The 19,431-nt window shown below is 30.1% G+C and overlaps 1 protein-coding gene across 8 annotated transcripts in view; it reads left to right on the top strand.

Moving 5' to 3' along the window:
* The window catches only part of LOC132717728 (cGMP-dependent protein kinase 1-like), a 91,018-nt gene that overhangs the window by 27,865 nt on the left and 43,722 nt on the right, over positions 1-19,431 (top strand). For 7 of the 8 annotated variants that reach the window (XM_060701275.1, XM_060701279.1, XM_060701276.1 and 4 more), the window contains 2 exons: positions 7,203-7,953; positions 16,437-16,603. In XM_060701275.1, the coding sequence (XP_060557258.1) occupies positions 7,418-7,953; positions 16,437-16,603 (703 nt within the window). In that variant the 5' untranslated portion in view covers positions 7,203-7,417. Of the gene's footprint in view, positions 1-2,001; positions 2,152-7,202; positions 7,954-16,436; positions 16,604-19,431 lie in introns of those variants that run through there. The other variant, XM_060701278.1, reaches the window with a different exon arrangement.

Below are 19,431 nucleotides of genomic sequence, written 5' to 3'. Positions count from 1 at the left end.
TTTGAATATGACCTCAGGTCATTATATGAACATCTTCATTTAGTGACATTTACAATTTATGGACACTGAGCAGCACTATTAAATAGTGTTGTGTGTCATTTGTGAGATAAATCAAACTACTTATGGGCTCGTTAATGTTTAAACATACGCTGGTGAGATCAGATTTACGGGAAAACGATTTCACAGAAAATGTATCAGGGGATAATAGGATGACGAGAATATTAAAGAGCAAATTCATTTCATTTGATCCTGATTAATTAATTAAAGTCTTAATTGGCAAATTAAAAGGTAATAAGAACGATAAGACAAAACTCGCCTGTGGCTAATTTGTAGCCTTGTCACAGGACGTTTATTGTAATGAATTTAGGGTTGACTTTATTTGTATTTGAACTTTTGAACCAAAGTTATAAAACATCGAAACGACTTTAAGGGAATGATTTACTTTACAATTTAGTTACAGACTGAATAAAAATGATATTAAAAAAAAACTTAGATAAAATAATAAATAAGGTCTCTGATTTAGTTAACGAGAATTATCAAAACAGTGGTACCGCTCATGCTTTTTAGCACCGACTTTAGAAATACTCATTTTTAATACGAAAAAAGGAGTATTAATGATCCCAAAAGACTAGATATATACATGACTTTGGCTTAGTAAAGAACATGGAAATTTTAACTGAGAGCATATTAAGCACTAAGTGTGTGATGAAAGCGTAAAGGTGTCTATCAAATATAGGTTTAACGTTCATAAATAAAATCCTTTTTTTCTCGCTTTGCATTCAAGAATACTACTTACCATTTTTCTAAATATTTCATTTTTACCTTTTCATTTATTTTTCATAGAGTAATGTATAATTATATTGGCAATTATTCAAAACCAAAGAATAGCCTTATAAAAATGCATTTATTATATTTTTATTGCATTTAGATTGCAGGGATGTTACATTGATATATCACACTGATATAATGTATTTCATATCTTTTTATCAGCTAATGATTACAAATGTTTTCCTTTTGTTTGATCTTTTTTGTATATTCAACACCTTTCACTATTTATTAATCTATCTAGTACATAAGGTTGAGAAGTATCGGAGATGATGATAATATTGATAAATACGAGTAAATAACACCTTAGGCAACTACAAAGTTTGAAATAAAGCATTGCGAGTTGAAAAGTTTGCTCCCTATCTCGGTAATTTATGAGAAAAAAATCGGTACATGAAAAGTTATTGTCATAAAACTAGATAGAAAAAAGAAGATAGAAAAAAGATAGACGTAGAGCTGTAAATCTTTGAATACTAGGAAACTTCATCGTTCACAGTTAAGGTAACGTTATACTAGGTAAACTTTTTCTTTGGCATGCAATAATTTACCACACTTTAGAAACACCAGAACTTACTGATGACCTTGACTTCCAAATTGATATGATCGTTCGCGATCGTTTAAAGTCGGGTCATTCCGTGGCTTTAGATACCGAATAAGCGTCGATATGACCATGACACGGACGAAGATGGCCGAAGTTATCCGCATAATCGATACACTGAATGCCTCTTGGCCTTCGACAAACGATTTTATATCTTCTTACATCATTTTAATTTATTTCAAAACCTTGCATAACGTTTTAAACTAAAAATTTACAAGAAAAGAAAAAGAAAAAACGTCTAAAACCTCAAACAGGATGTAGGGAAAAATGATGTTACACGACATAAAAACCTCAAAACGTTTTTGTACACAAACAATTTATAACGTTCGAAAAAGACAGACAACTGTATTTTATGTTGAACATGCAAAACACATGTTTTAATTGCATAGCTGTATTGCAGAGGAAACGAATGTAATTGACAAAAAACGACGCATTTAGTTCTTGAGCAAAACAGGAAAATTCAAATGACCTTGCCATGAAGAACGACTAAAGACAAAGCAATTGTCAAGGTTTCGTAGCAAGTCTATATGTGGAAAGTATGAGTCGTTTCAATGACAAACGGTTTGTCATACTAGACCTTGTATGGTTCACCGCCTCTGGCATGACAGATGCATGTTGTAGATACGAAAACAACACTATCTTTACATACATCTCATTAAGTAAACTATGTGTTAACTGTGCTGTTGTTTTTGTTGCCGTTATTATATTGAAGGATTAATAGTAAACCGGTATGTGTATTTGAATTTCATTCAATATTTAATAGTATTATTCATATGATGTGTTTTATATAGAGTGAACTTTGTTGTGTTCTTGTGCACTTGTTTTTGTTGAAATGTGATTACGTAAGCTTGTTCTGGCGTATACAACTGTATATATAATTATTGGATTATATATTCATCTATGTGAAGATTGAATTGTATGAATACTTATTTTCAATGAATTTGCATTTTGTTGTTGTTGTTGTTTTAATTAAATTATATTTGTAAAAGGAATTTAGCAACGTGTATAAAAAGTCTGTCATGGTTAGTGTGGTATATATGTTAATGCATGACGTTGTAAAACACAAATTGTATACTGGTATTGTATATGGACAATGTATTCTTTCCGCGTATACAGCTCATGTCAAGTCAGGATTAGGTTTTAGTTATTCATCCAGCTGTTATTTATCTATTTTGTGCTATGTTCTTTTCATAATTCCCAACGAAAAAATGTACATATTTTTTCAAATATAGATATGTCAGTATTTTCAGAAGGAAAAAAATCTACACAGATTGTATTGCCTCTGTAAATAAACGTAATCTAACACTTTGTGTTTAAATTAATTAAATGTTGAGATAGTGATAACCTTTTCTGTGCTTCTTTTTTAACTTTCAGATTCTGTTTTGTTTATAATATCCTGGATAAATATTGCTGAAAATGCGATTTTGTCTCATCTAGCTATATAGTACATTAAACCATAATTAGTTTGCGATTTCTTTCACGTTTCAGGTAAGAATACAAATAATTTGTATATAAGCTGTTTCTATTTTCATTCCGAGAGTGTTTTTTTTTTCATCAAATATACGAAATTTGCTGACGTCGCTGTATCACACAACACGGAGATAGTTGTTGCATTAGTTTGCAGTGACTTTTCATTGACCTTATTTAGTACAGTTTAAGTGTCATAATATTTCATTGACTGTCGCCTGTAATTGATAGATAAATGATGATATGATGCATATGTTTGCGATAAACGTTTATTGTAAACATCCATTTTCGTGTTGACGTTCATGATCAAAGGGAAGTAATGCATTTATAAAATACAGAAAATGCTAAGAAGAGTTACACCGCTTCCTAACATATATCGGATATCAATTATCTACAAATATTAAACTTGTGATTTTACTTACTTGTTCAATGTTTTGTTGATTCTTTGTTTTAGTTGTTTTTAATATGTAAACAAATAATATAAAAGATAAGAGCGCTTTTGAAATGATATGGATCACAAGAAGAAATCAAATAAAACTTACGGATTGAACTATACGATATTGATATCAATACCGAGTAAACCAAAGGTATTGTTATGCTTTTAGTGAGTGAGTTAATTGAATTGAATTGAATAAAGTTCGGTTCTGTTTACATGGTGACAGATATATAGTGTATTGCCGAAGACGATTACATGTTAAGCAAACGCAACAAAACAAGTAAAACGACGATAGTTTAAATGTTCATCCGTTTAAAACCCATTTCCAAGTATCTGCTTAAGTATTTTATACCATTATAAAAAATTCAAAATTGTGTTTCATAGAAACATATTCAGATTAAGTACATGTTGATTAAGAATAGCCTGTAATAGATAATATAAAGGAAATCGATCATTTACATGACGTTTAATATACTGATATTACATACTTCCTCGTGGCTTTAATTGCATAATTAAACTCATAAGTTACATTAATCACATGACGTTAAAATGTTTTGTTTATCTTTTTATTTTTTATTTTTTTAACCTCTTGCGTTACCGATTGCAACATTTTTGTTTGTTTATGTTTGAATTACGGAATACTGTCATTAAAAGTCTGTTGGTAAACACTCTTTTGGCAGTTTATTTGTATGTTAAAAGGTTTTGTTATGTCATCTTGAATGTTTTGTCACAAATTTGACATGAAACATAGTTCAAATGTCCTTGTACAAATGCACTTACAAATAAAAGTCAATCGCTCCTTTATTTCAAAGTTTTAGTACGGACAAAGTATAATCGCTTTGAAAACCACCCAGTTTAGAGATGGACATGGCTTAAATTGATAATCTTGAGCTTCTTGACGTCGTAAAATTACCATCAACCGGGCACTTTGTGCCTGTATAATTGCTGACAATGTCGTAAAATACTGAAATAGGCCTTGATCTGCTTACAAAAACAGTGTCAAGCAGATATAAGGTCATTGTAGATATAAAATTGTTTCATGTTTATGTATTTTCCCACATTAAATTAATCGCTTGTAGTGGCTGCCAAGTTAGTACTATTCTTTAGTCAATATTTTGTTTATCTTAATACGTTTTAAAGTAACTCATCTCTCAGCTGACTAATAAGAACTATAGTCAGTGATAAATAATACATGATGATTATATGATTGGTTGCATAGAACATGCGGGACACGGAAATCGAGATTGGAGGCTGGGTATGAGAGACGGGGGGGGGGGTGAAACCATCGGCATATAACGTATTGTTCTTTATCATTTGCTATAGGTTTAATATGTTATGTGGAATGATTTGCTTTGACGTCTTTGACAATAAAAAATGCAATAAAGATGAAACATTAGTTAACGGTACAAAACAAAATATCTTAGCACTATTTACCCCCACCGATCGTTCTCCCCACCGCTCTATTTTCTTAGTTATTATTTTTGTCATGATAAGTTAGCATACTTTCATAGGCGATAATTTACTGGAAATTTTGGCGTGTATTACGTGAAATAACATGACAATTGACCATGTTTATCACTTACGACAATGTGACTGGGAGTTACTGTTACGTCAAACATTTGTTTGTGATAATTAAATATGACGCCAGCGGGATCGTAGTGATGAAAATCGCTGCAAAATAAGGCAGTCGTTTAAAGGCACATTATGCCTAAGAAATAAATAAACTTTTGATTCTTGAGAAAGGGCAAACTTTAATTTTATAAAATGTTGGATGCTTGTTACCAGAAGAGAGTAGTGATCAATATGAAATTATTTGTCATAAATGTAGCAAAATGTAAACAAAGTTGTATTTTGGCTTCCATACAAAATACTAATTCCCCAAAAAGCAACATATTAAAAAGATGTTCCAGTTAATTGCCCAATAAGTAAATTTTAGGATACTACAAAAGTACACTAAAATAAAAAAAGTTCTGAGAAATAAAGATAAAAGCATTTCTGATGCATAATGGGCCTTTAATCAATGAGGACACATGGATATGTTCGGTGGCATGCTTTCCTTCGCTCTTAATTAAAGTGGTCATAATTATGTAATTCAGTTAAATATACATGTATATTGCTGACTTGCAATGAGTCGCTGACATGCTCACCACCTGACAGACTGATAGCTGCACAATTATTTTAAACACTTTGATATCAATAAAGTTTGTTTTTGCTCTATTGATGTTAATATTGTTTGATAAATGTTCATCCGGTTCTTATTTCTTTAGATAAACTCGAACGTGGTATTGTCATTTATGGAGATAATCACGTCTGTTAAAGGTCAAGGCCGCCCTCAAATTATAATGATAATGATATGATAGGCTGGATATTCAATTCGATCATACTATTTAGTAGAAATTGTTGTTACGGATTCAATTTACAATCGCAAAGCAAAGCTACATACATTTGAGAGTATATAAACAAAGTTACATACATAAACATAAACAAAAGTACATAATTTATATAAACACCGTTACATACATTTATATATACAAAGTTACATACATATATATCAACAAAACTACATACATTTATACGAACAGAGTTACATACATTTATATAAACAAAGGTACATACATTTATATAAACAAAGTTACATACATTTATAGAAACAAAAGTGCGTACATTTATACGAACAGAGTTACATACATGTATACCGACAAAGTTACATGCATTTATATAAACAAAGTTTCATACATTTTACATAAACTTGTGTAAAACTACATACATTTATACGAACATAGTTACATACATGTATACCGACAAAGTTACATACATTTATATAAACAAAGTTACATACATTAATATAAACAAAACTACATACATTTATACGAACAGAGTTACATACATTTATACCGACAAAGTTATATACATTTATATGAACAAGGTTACATACATTTATACAAATGAGTTACATACATTTATACCGACAAAAATGCATACATTTATAAAAAGACAAAATTACATACGTACATTTATACGAACAGAGTGACATACATTTATACCGAAAAAGTTACATACATTTATACAATATTCATTTATTTACGTGTCATAGATATGAATAATTAGACCAATCAGCTAAAGCACACACCTTTGAAACATGCTTATATATTTAAAAACAATAAGAAGAATACTACCATATTGTCATGCTTACCCTTTTTCCTTATTGATAAATACTGGTCTTTTTAAGGTTAATTTTGTTATTACTGCACCTTGTGTGACAAGGCCGTCATGGGGATATATCTAATTGTTATATTTATATCATTTTTATTCCACGTTCCAATTAATGATAATGATAAAAAATAAAGAACAAACACTGGTATTCTGCAGCCAAAGCTATTTCTTAAGTACTTATCTAATTTTTTTCCTCACGAATGCCGCCTTGTAAAATAGCGTCTGTTATTTTAGTTTCTCATATTATAGAAATTGAATGTCCATTGGGGGGAATTCCCCGAGTTTGTAAGGATAATGCATTGATCAATGATTTTACTCGATCTATCTTATTAAGATATAATGATCCTGATAACATAGTCATACTAGCCATATTCATTTCTACTTTATGTTCATGAAAATTTACAAGCTAGTTCTTGCCGTTACCTTTCTTTTCTTTTTTACAAAAGGTTCGTGTTAATTAACTGTAAATCAATCAGCTTTCACTAAGAGAGCTTTTTATGTAGATTAGTAAACGATCTTATTTGTATTTGCTTTATAAATACGCAACTCTTACGTTTTTGTTTATACTTAAACATCGGCTAAATGATCGATTCAACTCTTTCAAGTATTACGCTTACATTATCCTAATGTAACGAGTAAATTTCTTTTTTCCCTTAATTTCAGGTTTATATCTAATTGAGTAGTGTCCAGCGGTGACCAATTATTATTATCGATCACTGAAACAGGTGTGATTGACAATAGCTATTGAATAACATACAACATGTACTTCTGATAGAACTACAATACTGCTGTGTGTTGCTTAGCAACCGTTTCTCGCGACATTCAGCATCCCAATTAGCAAATCGTTATCGAGAACGCTGTGACGTAAAGCGGTGAAAATGCCGCCACCAAATAGCCCGCCATATCAGACGAGTAGTCGCCCGTTGCTCGGCGTTAAAGCACGAAGTCAACCGACTAGTAATCAAACGTCTATCGCAAGTCGAGGGCAACAGTCGCCGTTCAACGCTGTTGCTCCGACCATGGGTAACGGGGCAAGTGCTACTAAAATTGTGATAGATGGAGAGACGTTGGATTTAGTAAAAATTAAACAAATAATTCCTGAGCTGAGGAAGGAATTAAAACAGAAAGATGCAAGAATTCAACAATATGAGCAAGAGTTATATGAAAAAAGTAAACTATTGGACGAAAGAATAGCGGATGTAAATAGATTAAAAGAAGAGGTACATAAACTTAAATCAGTGTTACAATTAAAGGTTCACAAGGATGGTAAGCCTGATATTTTAGCAACGATACAGGAAGATGGGGCTGTCACTCAGGGACACGAAAGGGCCAAGAAACAGGGAGTTTCGGGAGAAAGTCCTATGACAATCGGAGAAGGGCATTTGGAGATTAAACATTTCGAAAAGGATTTTAGGTAAATATATATTTAAGTTTTTCTACATACATGTGAGTTTTTAAAGCGTTTAATATAATATTGGCCATAATATTACTATAGTGTAATAGAAGTAGTATTACGTCCTGGGTGTAATACACTTAAATGTTATATCATGAAATACTTGAAACAGTATTTGTATGTTTGTTTTGCACTTGATAATTGTGTACCCTCTTCATTTACATGTATAACAGGGATTTCTATTTTGCTTTGATGATAAAATGTCATTGCAATTGAATGAATGATTTACCTATCTGCAATCATTGATGTTTATTTGTGTAAATTGATGATCATCTATCATTTTGGATCATTTGTTTTACAAGCATGTTAAGTATATGTTGTTATCACACACACTCATGAGCCTTGACTTTATCTTACCTCATATGGTTATTGACATAATGATAAAATGTAGAAAGAAAAATGTTTGTATCTCTAGACAATGAATAAATGCTAGGGATTTATAAACTCATATTTTCATATGCTCAATATCTGGGAAACCATAGAATGCTTAGCATAATAATGTAAATATGAGAGAGGATTATAAGTTAAAATATCTTATATTATATAGAGGTTTTTGATAATTATTATTATCAATGAAATTAAATACACAAAAAACCCCAAAAAGTACTCACGCCTGTATACATTTAATTACATGAAGTTAAGTATGGTGCCCTTTATATGAACTTAATTATTTAATATTTTAAGGTAAAAATTTATAACGTAACACATTAAGTGATGATAAATTTGTCCAAATTTGACAATTTTTCTCTGTCTACTTCCTGACTTCATTTTGAACACACTATATGAAACTATCTGATACATTAAAGCTGTAACGATTTATCAAAACCATTTAATAGCGCAAACAAATCACTTGGGATAAAAATCTCAATGTCAATATTAAAGTAGGTTGGTTCTTTTAAAATAAGTATCCTTGCGTTGACAATAGGGGTTACCTAGCCAAGTCAAATGAAGGAGAAATGAATGAGGGGATTTGTTTATCTATTCACAAAGATGTGGGAATGTTTACCCTCATTTTAAAATCAATAATATTTATTATTGTACAACAAGAAAAAAAGACATAAAAGTTAATAAAAGGTCACATTAATTGTGGTTTTAGTGATGAAAGGTGCGTGTATGTTCTCTTCAGATGCAGATCAGAAAGTCATGGAACATTTATATGTACTTTAAGCTCTAGCTAAAGCCTTTAAGTAAATAGGCCAAAGCAAATAATTCCTGTAATGGGTTATAGTCCTAATGTAATGATATACTGAATAAATATCATGTATTGATAAAAGCTAATATAATTAAACATTTTATTGGGATAGCAACATGATATAAAATTTATAATTTGAAGTAAAAATAATATTTTCAGAAGGTAATTCAAGTCTGCGTTCAAACAATATCATGTAATCTAAATGTTACATAATTCTATATAATTCCTAAAAGTAACTTTTTGTAGTTTTGTAGTTGTGACCATTATTTCAGGTTTTCTATCAATTTTGATGTTTTTCATTGCTTTATATTTCAAATTTATCTTATTGTGGAAAAAAGTTCAATTTTCATTGTAATTTTTTTAAACAATTATTAGAGCATTTCGCCTAGCTAAATATAATTTATCAAAGTTGTTTAACTGTCAGTTGAATCAGAAAATTAAAAAAAAAACAACAAAGATATCATATAATATTTCAAGATTATTGGTGGGTTCAGTATTAAAGGTGGTATAAATGCATATATAAAACACCTATAAGAATATCCATATTTGACAGCACATCAGTCCAAAATGTTTGGTCTAATATTTATTACCTCCCTTTATGATCCTAATTATTATATGTATAAAAAACAATTAATTACTTTTAATTAGAATTTCAAATTCTTTTAGGAACCATCATTTAAATTTAAGCTCTTTGAAATTATTTTAAAATGTCTACAACAACATATATATTAGTTTGTAATGTATGTGATGTAAAGGAATTAATTGAAAAATGTAAAATGAATGTATTGTTTAAAAAGGAAAATGTAAATAAACAGGCCTTAAACGTGGTTTAACAAAAAAAAAACAATAACAAAAAAAAACATTTAAAAGATATTGTACCATTTATTTGGTCTTTTCCTTCATCTGTTTCAGGTTTTTTACACAAGAGTAAAATGAAAATTAAACATTTAATTCTTGTAAATAATTACATGTATGTTTATTTAATTTGCATGTTGAAGTAATTAAAATTAATGCATGTCTTAAGGCTATTTAAGCTGTATGTTTGCCTGAAATAGTAATTTACTTAACTTTTTGTTATAATATTAATGAGCCATGCCATGACAAAACCAACATAATGAGCTTGCGACCAGCATGGATCGAGACCAGCCTGCGCATCCTTGCAGTCAGATCAGGTTCTATGCTGTTCGCTTACAAACTCTATAACAATTAAAGAAACTGATAGCAAACAGCATGGATCCTGATCAGCCTGCGCAGATACGCATGGTGCCGCTCATATTGTTTATAATTTTAACTGGTTGAAAATAACTTCAGAACATTTTTATATTGTGAATTATAGTATAATAATAAATAACATTGAAATATTAATGTCCTAAGGCTGACCAAACTGATTTAAAATGTGATACTACTGTGATAATAAAATCTGAGATAAATCAAATATCAGTGACTATAATAAGTCTGAAAATATTTTAGATTGATGTGAAAAATATACACAATCACTGAGTTTTGATGTGCCCGTAGCATACAGCATTATTATACAGATATTAAGGATAAAATCAAACACTTGACTGTAAAAATATCAACACTAAATATCATCTTATTTCAGGTATTATCTTAACTTCCTACAGGCTGCTAAATTTTGCCTTCTTTTAACTGTTATCATACATTTTTGTCATTCTTGATAAATCTGAATTGTAAAAAAAAACAAAAAAAAACACACACACCAAAAAAACAACAAATTTCATGATTTAAGTCAGTCATTGTAAAATAACTATTTCAGGCTTTGCAATGCATTAAATTCCCTTCTATCACATAATTATTGATTTTTGGGATTCAGTGTTGAAAAATATTTATTTAATATTTTAATTGTTCTTAATAATAATCAAACAACTATGAAGATCCTGATGATAAACCTTATAGGAATACTAGATCCACAATAAAATAAAATCACAAAAAAATCTGTCTTTAAAACTTTTCTGGGTGGTAATGTGTGGTTTATTATTAAGTCTTAAAATATCAGCATTAGTCTAAATCTCACAAGATTGAAGTACAGGAAGTAAAGGATGGTGTTAACTAAATATTGTTCCATCTTGGTAAATTACATTTCAAACAAAAATCACTTATGGAAATGTCATGTGGCCAACACAGAATGATGTTGTTCATTATTTTATTAAACTTTTTTCCACCACAAAAACTGAGAAAACTTCATATCTTACTGGCTTCAATGTTGTTTTTTTTATTAGTCAATAAAGTGATTATTTGCATGCCTTATGTAATAGCTCTTTTTTTTTTGATATCAGAAAAATAATGCAGATTTTGTAACTTCATAACAGAGCTAATTTTCTAACCAAAACAATTTCTTTGAAAAAAAATTACAGTTTTTGTGACCACTGGGTTTTATTTTGTTGACCTCAGAAATATTGTATTGCAGCATGGCTCAATTCTTGGAACATTGTTCTGACATGTTACTTCAAACAAATCCTGCTTAGATTTGTTACATCTTGAATAATAATGGGCCAGATTCTGATTCCTTGATATCAGACTGAATCTGTTTACCTTACTATAGTTGTATAAGATTCTTTTACCTATAAAATGTGAAATAACTTTTCTGACAGATAATCATGAAACAATTCTGTAAAATATGCAAAATGATACAATTCCCCACACATTTTCAAATTATTTTGTCCTGATAAAGAAAATATACATAAAAAACCAGCAACATAAAATAATGCAAATCATTTAATTTAAAATAATAAATATTCATATATTTAAGAAAGTATAACCTAAATTCACTTTATTGGTTTTCAATTCTGTTAAAATATTACTTCGTCACATGCAAAATCTGAAAATTATTGATGAATATTTTAAATATATTGGGATTACAATCTGAAAATCTTTAATTTATAAAATCCAAACATGATTAAAAAATGTTTATTGATTGAAAATTAAAAATTCTAGATCAATATGTTTTAAAAAAATATTCATAATTAATTAGATTTTCAAATGAATTGTTAATTCACTTAAAGTAATTACAATAGTATATGCAAATTTTGACACTTTGTTTAAATATATTTAATTGACTTTTTCTTTAAAAGTTATGTTGACTTATGTTATGTACAATAAATCAAATTTGGTCATGCTCGCTAGAGAAAATTTCTACAGCTTTAAAATTTGAGTGTAAGAATATAAGCATCTTGTGGGACAAAATAGCCGTTACATTGTATTTTTAATTTACATAGTTGTTCAATTGTATTTTTTATTTCCGTATTTTTGATTTTGCTAGTCGTTACATCGAAATTTTGATTTCCAAAGTCATTGCATTGAAAATCGTTATATTGAATTTTTGATTTCATAGTTGTTATATTGAATTTTTGATTTCATAGTCGTTATATTGAATTTTTGATTCCCGTTCGTTACATTGATTTTTTGATTTCCATAATCTTTGCTGTTGTGACTTAAAATATCAAAGAAGTCAAGGAAACATATCTGTGCTAAGATTTGTATATAGGTTATATAACTTATTTACTATCTCTGAGAGATGCTATGTATACAAATATTTCCAGAAAACGAGAGAATGTGATTTATTGCATTGGTTTATCTCTGATATAGCACTTTCTTATATGTGCTGTAATGTACTTATTGATCAGTTATATGTGTCTCTGACAAATCAGCAGGGAATTTCAAACTAATGCCTAAAGCTTAGAGGAGTTTTTTTTCCCAAATGCATTTTCCAATATTAAATCAATTTCCTTGTGAAGTACTTGTATAGCATGATGTGACTATATAAAGTCAGGCACTGGCAGTGACTAAGATCTGGTTAAAATTTTAAATTCCTGTGAGAGATTTTTGAATATAAACAATATTGTTTTAAGAAATTTAAGATCTTCCTGACAAGAAAATTGAATATATAGTGATAGATTATAGATACATAAAGGGTAGACCTGGGGTGCCTTATAAGTGCTGTAGGTGGAGGTAAAGGTTATCATCGACAGATCAAGTTATAATATTTATATTTAAATATGATTAAAGGTGTACTCAATAATACCATGGATTCCTATGTAGCCCCGATTATATTACGATGACATTTTCTAGTGTCGTGCCTGACAATCTTTGGGAAGTTTCAGTTGTTACTATGTTTTGTTTAGGTGTCACTATGCTTTGAAAGCATCTTTAATCTAGGGGATTAATAACAAGTCTCATCTTCAAGTTTATTAATTGATGCTTAAGAGATATTATTAAAATTCCTTCTATAAAGAGGGTAAAAGGGGATTAGTATTTAAAGGACCTGTAAATATTTGTAAACAGATTGTACCTGTATTACAGTTAAGGGTCAACTGAAATGTGGCCAAATGCCATGGGCAATTTGTTTACCTGAAAATGTTAATTGGGTTAGTAACATACACAGAAGCTTTCATTGACGTGGATGATAGGATCTTGCAGTTTTGTTTTGAAAGCTCACCCATTTTCACCCTTTAAGTCCTTTGTATTATATATGTGCATGGTGGGCTTTTTTTTCTTTGAATAAAAGTGTCAAATAAAAATATTTTATAATTAATTATACTTCAGGATTTAAAAGCTAATTATCCAGCAGCTGAAGCTTACAAATATTTAGTTTAGACAGAATTTATGTTAGTTTGATTGTGTAGGAATTAAGCTATTAGCCAATAGAGATACTCTCAGATCAATTCCTGGAACCAACGAGTACTTAGCAATAAGTGTAAAGTTTCTTGCTCAAGGAAATAACGGCTTGACCCTGAAGACACTTACACCCACACAGCCAGATGCATAACCACTTGATCATGCCATTATTGCTGATTTTTGAAAATAGATATTTAAGTTTTTCAGTACATCAAAAGACAGATTTTTTGTTTTGATAAATGGATGATTTTTGTTTTATAATAGTAAAACAGAATTTGTAATAAGACTGTTTCTGTACAGCTTTTTCCACACTAATGAAATGCCTATTTCTTGACACCATTTCTTATTATATTTTCTATCAAGACCAGCCTGAGGTCACTGAATGAGTGCTTTATTCAATATTTGCAAATTGCATTCTTTCTATTTTCACAGAATTCCTGTAAGAGCTATAAGAAAATAAATTGATGTGCTAGAGATTTCTGTTAGACATTTTCCCGTTAGTTAATCAAGCAAATAAAAATGACTGTGGAACATCCAAGAAAATCTGAGAAAGCTGGGTTCTCTGTTTTATAACAAAAGGAATAGCGCTGGAAAAGGGGGTCACAATATACTGTTATTAACGCAATTTGATTAGTTGCTGTTGTCCGTCCAATCTAACACTACTGATCAATTACTTGAACAACACTGACCAATTTCTTGAACAATGAGTTTTCTCTGATAGTAATCTACTTCTGATACAGATTTAGCTGAAGGAATGCAATTTTTCTTAGAAAACAAGGCAATAAAGTTGCTGTCTTAGATTATATCCAGGAATATATAAGCTACTTTAGTTTGTAATAATCAGTTTGCTTAATCTACTATTAATCTAGATACGTTTTCAGACCAGAAAAATATGTGATAGCTATTTTTACCCTCATCTAATATCTTGTATAAACTTGCCCAGCTTTCATATAATCTTGACAAAACCAATTTATCTTTTTATGGAAAATAAGAAAAAAAAATACTGTCGAAATTAGGGAACACTGTGTAGACCATGATCAGACTTCACAGATGTACCTAGAGATTTTGATCTGCATGGACCATATATTATAATTGCTTTTGGTTATAAGGCCTCAGTCTTGCCCTACATTTGTTAAAGGGTGGGCAACTTTCTCTTTCTTTGATATAAACACAAAATCATATATTTTTTCTTTGATATAAGTGGGGATGTAAATTCCTTTTGGTATTATAACCATGTGTATAAACATCGCCAGCCAAGCATTGTTTTATGATAATAATCTATATAGAAAGTACAGGTCAAGTAATTTTTTCATTATGATGATTGACCAACATATGATGGTCAGATGATAATGACAACAACATTTGATGGTCAGTTTTGATGACCTATACAGTCATATAGTACATATTATGTTGTGATAAAGTTATTTGTTTCATCTATATTGACAGTAAATAGACATTAAAATATGAAGAATTTTGTCAGAATGTATGCATTGATATCAACAAGATTTAAATTACTACAAATTGTCTGCAAGTTGATAGTTAACATATTATTCTGTGTTGAAATTATTAAAAAATAGTGATGAAAAAACAGGGACTTTGTAGTACATCATTATGACTTTAAGGTCAAGTTAGCTTATAATGCTCAGCTTTTGACATCAAAAGTTCAAAACATGAAATTGGTAAAATTTTGAATTTAGAAACACATCCTATAAAAACTTCAGACTTTTGATTGGGAGAATAAATGGGGTAACCCTGTTGGGATGGAGATAGGGAAAAAAACAACAAAAATAACCCACCAAAAGTATGATGAATTATAGTCAGTGTAACAATCCATTGTGTGATTCATTGTTTTGTAAATTTTTGCACCTGTTCTAGATAATAACAGAAACAGATAATAATGTGAATGACATGCAACTTTTAGTAAATTAAATTGAATTCTTAAATCAGTTTTGAATTTGAAGCATAATAGTAGACAAGTAATAGACTATTTGGATACATTTAACATTGCATTATTTTAAAATACGCCTTTAGCATCCTGTCTTATACATTCTGCCAACAAAAGAAAACGATGAGTGTTTCTTGGAACTGATCTCTTTTTTTGTATTGAGTAAGTGATGAATATTTATGTAATAAACGAAAAAGAGCAGCGTCTGTATAAAACCGGATCTTATTTATTTACTTGAAATTGATTGGCTAATACTTTAATTAAGAAACAAATGATGTATTTATAAGTTAAAGAAATTTAAATAATAATTTCTTTTGTAAACAATAAGATTCTCTTAATAGTTTCCTAGCCTATCCTTGATGCAACATTCAAGAAAATGAAACAGCTGTTTTCTATTTGTTTACATGTATGTCTAGTCTTCCCATGTTTTTGATTTTATGTGATGTACATTTATGTATTTTTATAGTCCCCATTGGAAATCTATGGTAATTTCAGGTTTCCTCAGACTGTCAGATGTTACCACTGGACCATCTGTACACCCTAACTTTATATTTTGATGCACTGTTTTTATCATGTTATTACAAATGTACATTTGATATCAAAGGGCAGCAACTCTGAATAAATTTAACATAAGATAGCATCGTTAGAAATGAAATTATTCTGTATTTTCAGATCCAAACAGCTTATTAAGGATGCAATTTTAGACAATGATTTCTTGAAGAAGTTAGATTCTACGCAAATACGGGAGGTGGTAGAGTGCATGTATGAAAAGCAGGTCAAACAGGGTCATTATATTATACGAGAAGGGGATGCAGGTCAACATCTATATGTGGCAGCAGGTGAGAAAATGTCTAAAATAACTTTCCTAGACGGATAGTTTCATAACACTGCAATTCTCACAAAGTGTTATTACTTAAACAAAAAGAATGATGATTATTCTTCAGTGTTCAGAGTCAGTTACTTCAAATTGTTTATATAATTCTATTATTGATAGAGTCTGTTGCTCACCAAATGACAGACATAAAGAAACTGAGTTTTATAAATCTTTGAATACATCTCAAATTTTAGGCAATAACTGCTTGCCTTAGTAAAACATGCTAGGCCAGCATGCTGTCAATAATATGCAGTGTGGTAACTGCAGACCCCTATTCTATTGATATTATAATAAGTCATTTAAAATTCCTTGAAGTTACAATGGACGGTTCCGGTTAAACTCAAAAAGGGGCAGGTCCAATTTACGAAGTACTTAGAGCAGGCAGGGGAGATAAATGCATGCAGTTCTATATAATTCATTGTTGATTAAATTCTTTTGCAATGTCCTGAGAAAATGCCTCTTGCAAATAAAAGCAGTCTGATGTAAGTTTTCATTTGAGCAAATTTATTTTTAAACTTGGTGTATGGCTTGCGTTTTATTATATATCAAAAATGATTTTTTTTAATATAAATTTATTCATTTAACCCTTTTAAGATAAGGATTTTAAGATAATGAATCGCATTTTTGTAAAGGTATACATTTTGTTGAAAATCTCTTAATCAATTGATAGGTAGGTAAGTCATTAATTATCACGATAACTGACAGTTTGTCAATATACGTAGTCAAATCAATGATGATTTATCAACACCCGATGTCAACATAATGTTAACAGGATACACTTTCATGACAGATGATAAGGAGTTGTAAACAATATGTAACAGTAACATCTGTGATATACAGTAAAACCTTTGAATAATATACAGTATCACCTGTGAATGTGATATATACAGTAAACTTATGGTGATGACTTAGATTTTTTTTGTATCTATTATATACAGTCATGCAGAATTGACTGTAAAGTAATCTGTAATTGCTAACTTTGAAATTTATCAAAATGTCTTGTATTAATTTGATAATAATAAAAAATAATAGCATTTCCAAAAATACAAGGAAATCTGCTTATTCAGATATTTTTTCTTGAAATGATTTCCCTTCTCAATTCTATATATAGGTAACCTGACAAAAAATATTGCGAATGACATGACCTGTAGGTGTCCCTTTTGAGCTTTTTATAGTCCATTTTGTTTAATATCATATGGTAATGAATTCTTCACGGGCAGGCAATTCATTGGTATAAATGGTCAAATCTTGTAAATTGTATATGTTGATAGCCATCCGGTTAGCTCAATAGGTAGAGCATTGGACTGTGAATTGGGTGTCCTTGGGTTGATTCCCACACAGCGCAGCTCACTTTCGTTGTGATTGATCATGAAATCCTTTCTACGGTCATTCGAACTGTACCTCTGCTCTGGCATGTACAGATTAGTTTCTGAGTGTCTTGCGAAAGTGAAGGCAACTAATACTGGTAAACTGCTTGACACAATGCAGTGGTTGAACTGTGCTTTGGTGAATTCAATGTGGGTTACTGTCGTGATCCGAGTGAAAACTACCAACACCACCACCATTGTATATGTTGCCATCCAGGAACAGCAGCCATAAGAGTTTTGACCTGATTTATTTAGAACACAATAAGCTGTAGGTTTAGTAGATTGGTGAATTTAGATTGCTGGCTGTAAACAATTTCTTCTTTTTCTTCTTAGATCTCTCACCAGACTATCATAGAGCTGTACTGGCATATATTGTTTGATAGGCAAAATTATAGTCATTTGATTTCTTTACATACATGTTATATATATATATAACAGAATACTCTACTGCAGCGTATATTATCAAGGTTTTGTAACTCGAGCATAATTGGTTTTATTACAATTTCCTCTGAGTCTTGTTAAAAAATTTTGCAAGTCATCAGAACTCTGATAGATATATTTGCAATCTGGCTATGTTAGAAAACTGTATGAAAATTGAAAAACTGTGTAATTTTACATGAATATCATAGATTAATATGGCCCGGTTTTCAAGTAATTAATTTCCACTGGGACCGGAATCTTTAAATAATCATAGAATGAGCTGAATATCAAGGTAAAAACCAGAATGAAAGGAAAAAGTTATTACAGTAAAGAGAACAGGGTGTGTGGAATTTTTTTAAAAGATGACTGATATAAGGAAACATTTTTTAGAACTTCCCTAATTATCACATTAGCTGTTAAAAGTATTTTCAGGGTCTGTTTGAATAATTTATATTTTATAAAAATTGATAAAACAACTCCCTGAACTTCCTGTGTTAAGTGTATCTAATGTTACCATGTGAGCACAAAGAATACCTGTTAAGCAGACTTATAGACTAATCATGCAGTTTCGAGTTCTTGTATAAATATCATGGTAATGTTATGATCATTATACATCATTGTCAATTAAAGGCAGACAGTGCTTCAATATACTGTTAATTCTATTGATTTTCAATTTCCCTGAGATATTAATTCTTTAAGGAAAGCACTTTGATGAATTTTGTAGATTATTTTTTTTTATCAAAGTGAATTTCATGGAAGTTTGGTATCAAACTAGTACTTCATCATGTTGAGATGATTATTAAACTTGGCGTCTGATACAGGCTGAGTGGTTCAGGTAGTTGACTAAATATTTGCCGCCCTTACTGTTTTGGTTTTAAATTATGCAAAGAACTTTAGAAACTTCATATGAGGAAGCTATCCTGGTGAGGTAGCTTACAAAAGGTTTATGGTTCTACTCAGGTGCCTCAGATTGTGCCTGAAATAATGCACGGAGGGCCACCTCTTA

The sequence above is a fragment of the Ruditapes philippinarum genome, unplaced genomic scaffold (genome assembly GCF_026571515.1).
Source record: "Ruditapes philippinarum isolate M1 unplaced genomic scaffold, ASM2657151v2 ctg793_1_1_1_1, whole genome shotgun sequence".
In the NCBI taxonomy this organism is placed as follows: Eukaryota; Metazoa; Mollusca; class Bivalvia; order Venerida; family Veneridae; genus Ruditapes; species Ruditapes philippinarum.
This window is presented reverse-complemented; position numbering and strand designations above follow the sequence as displayed.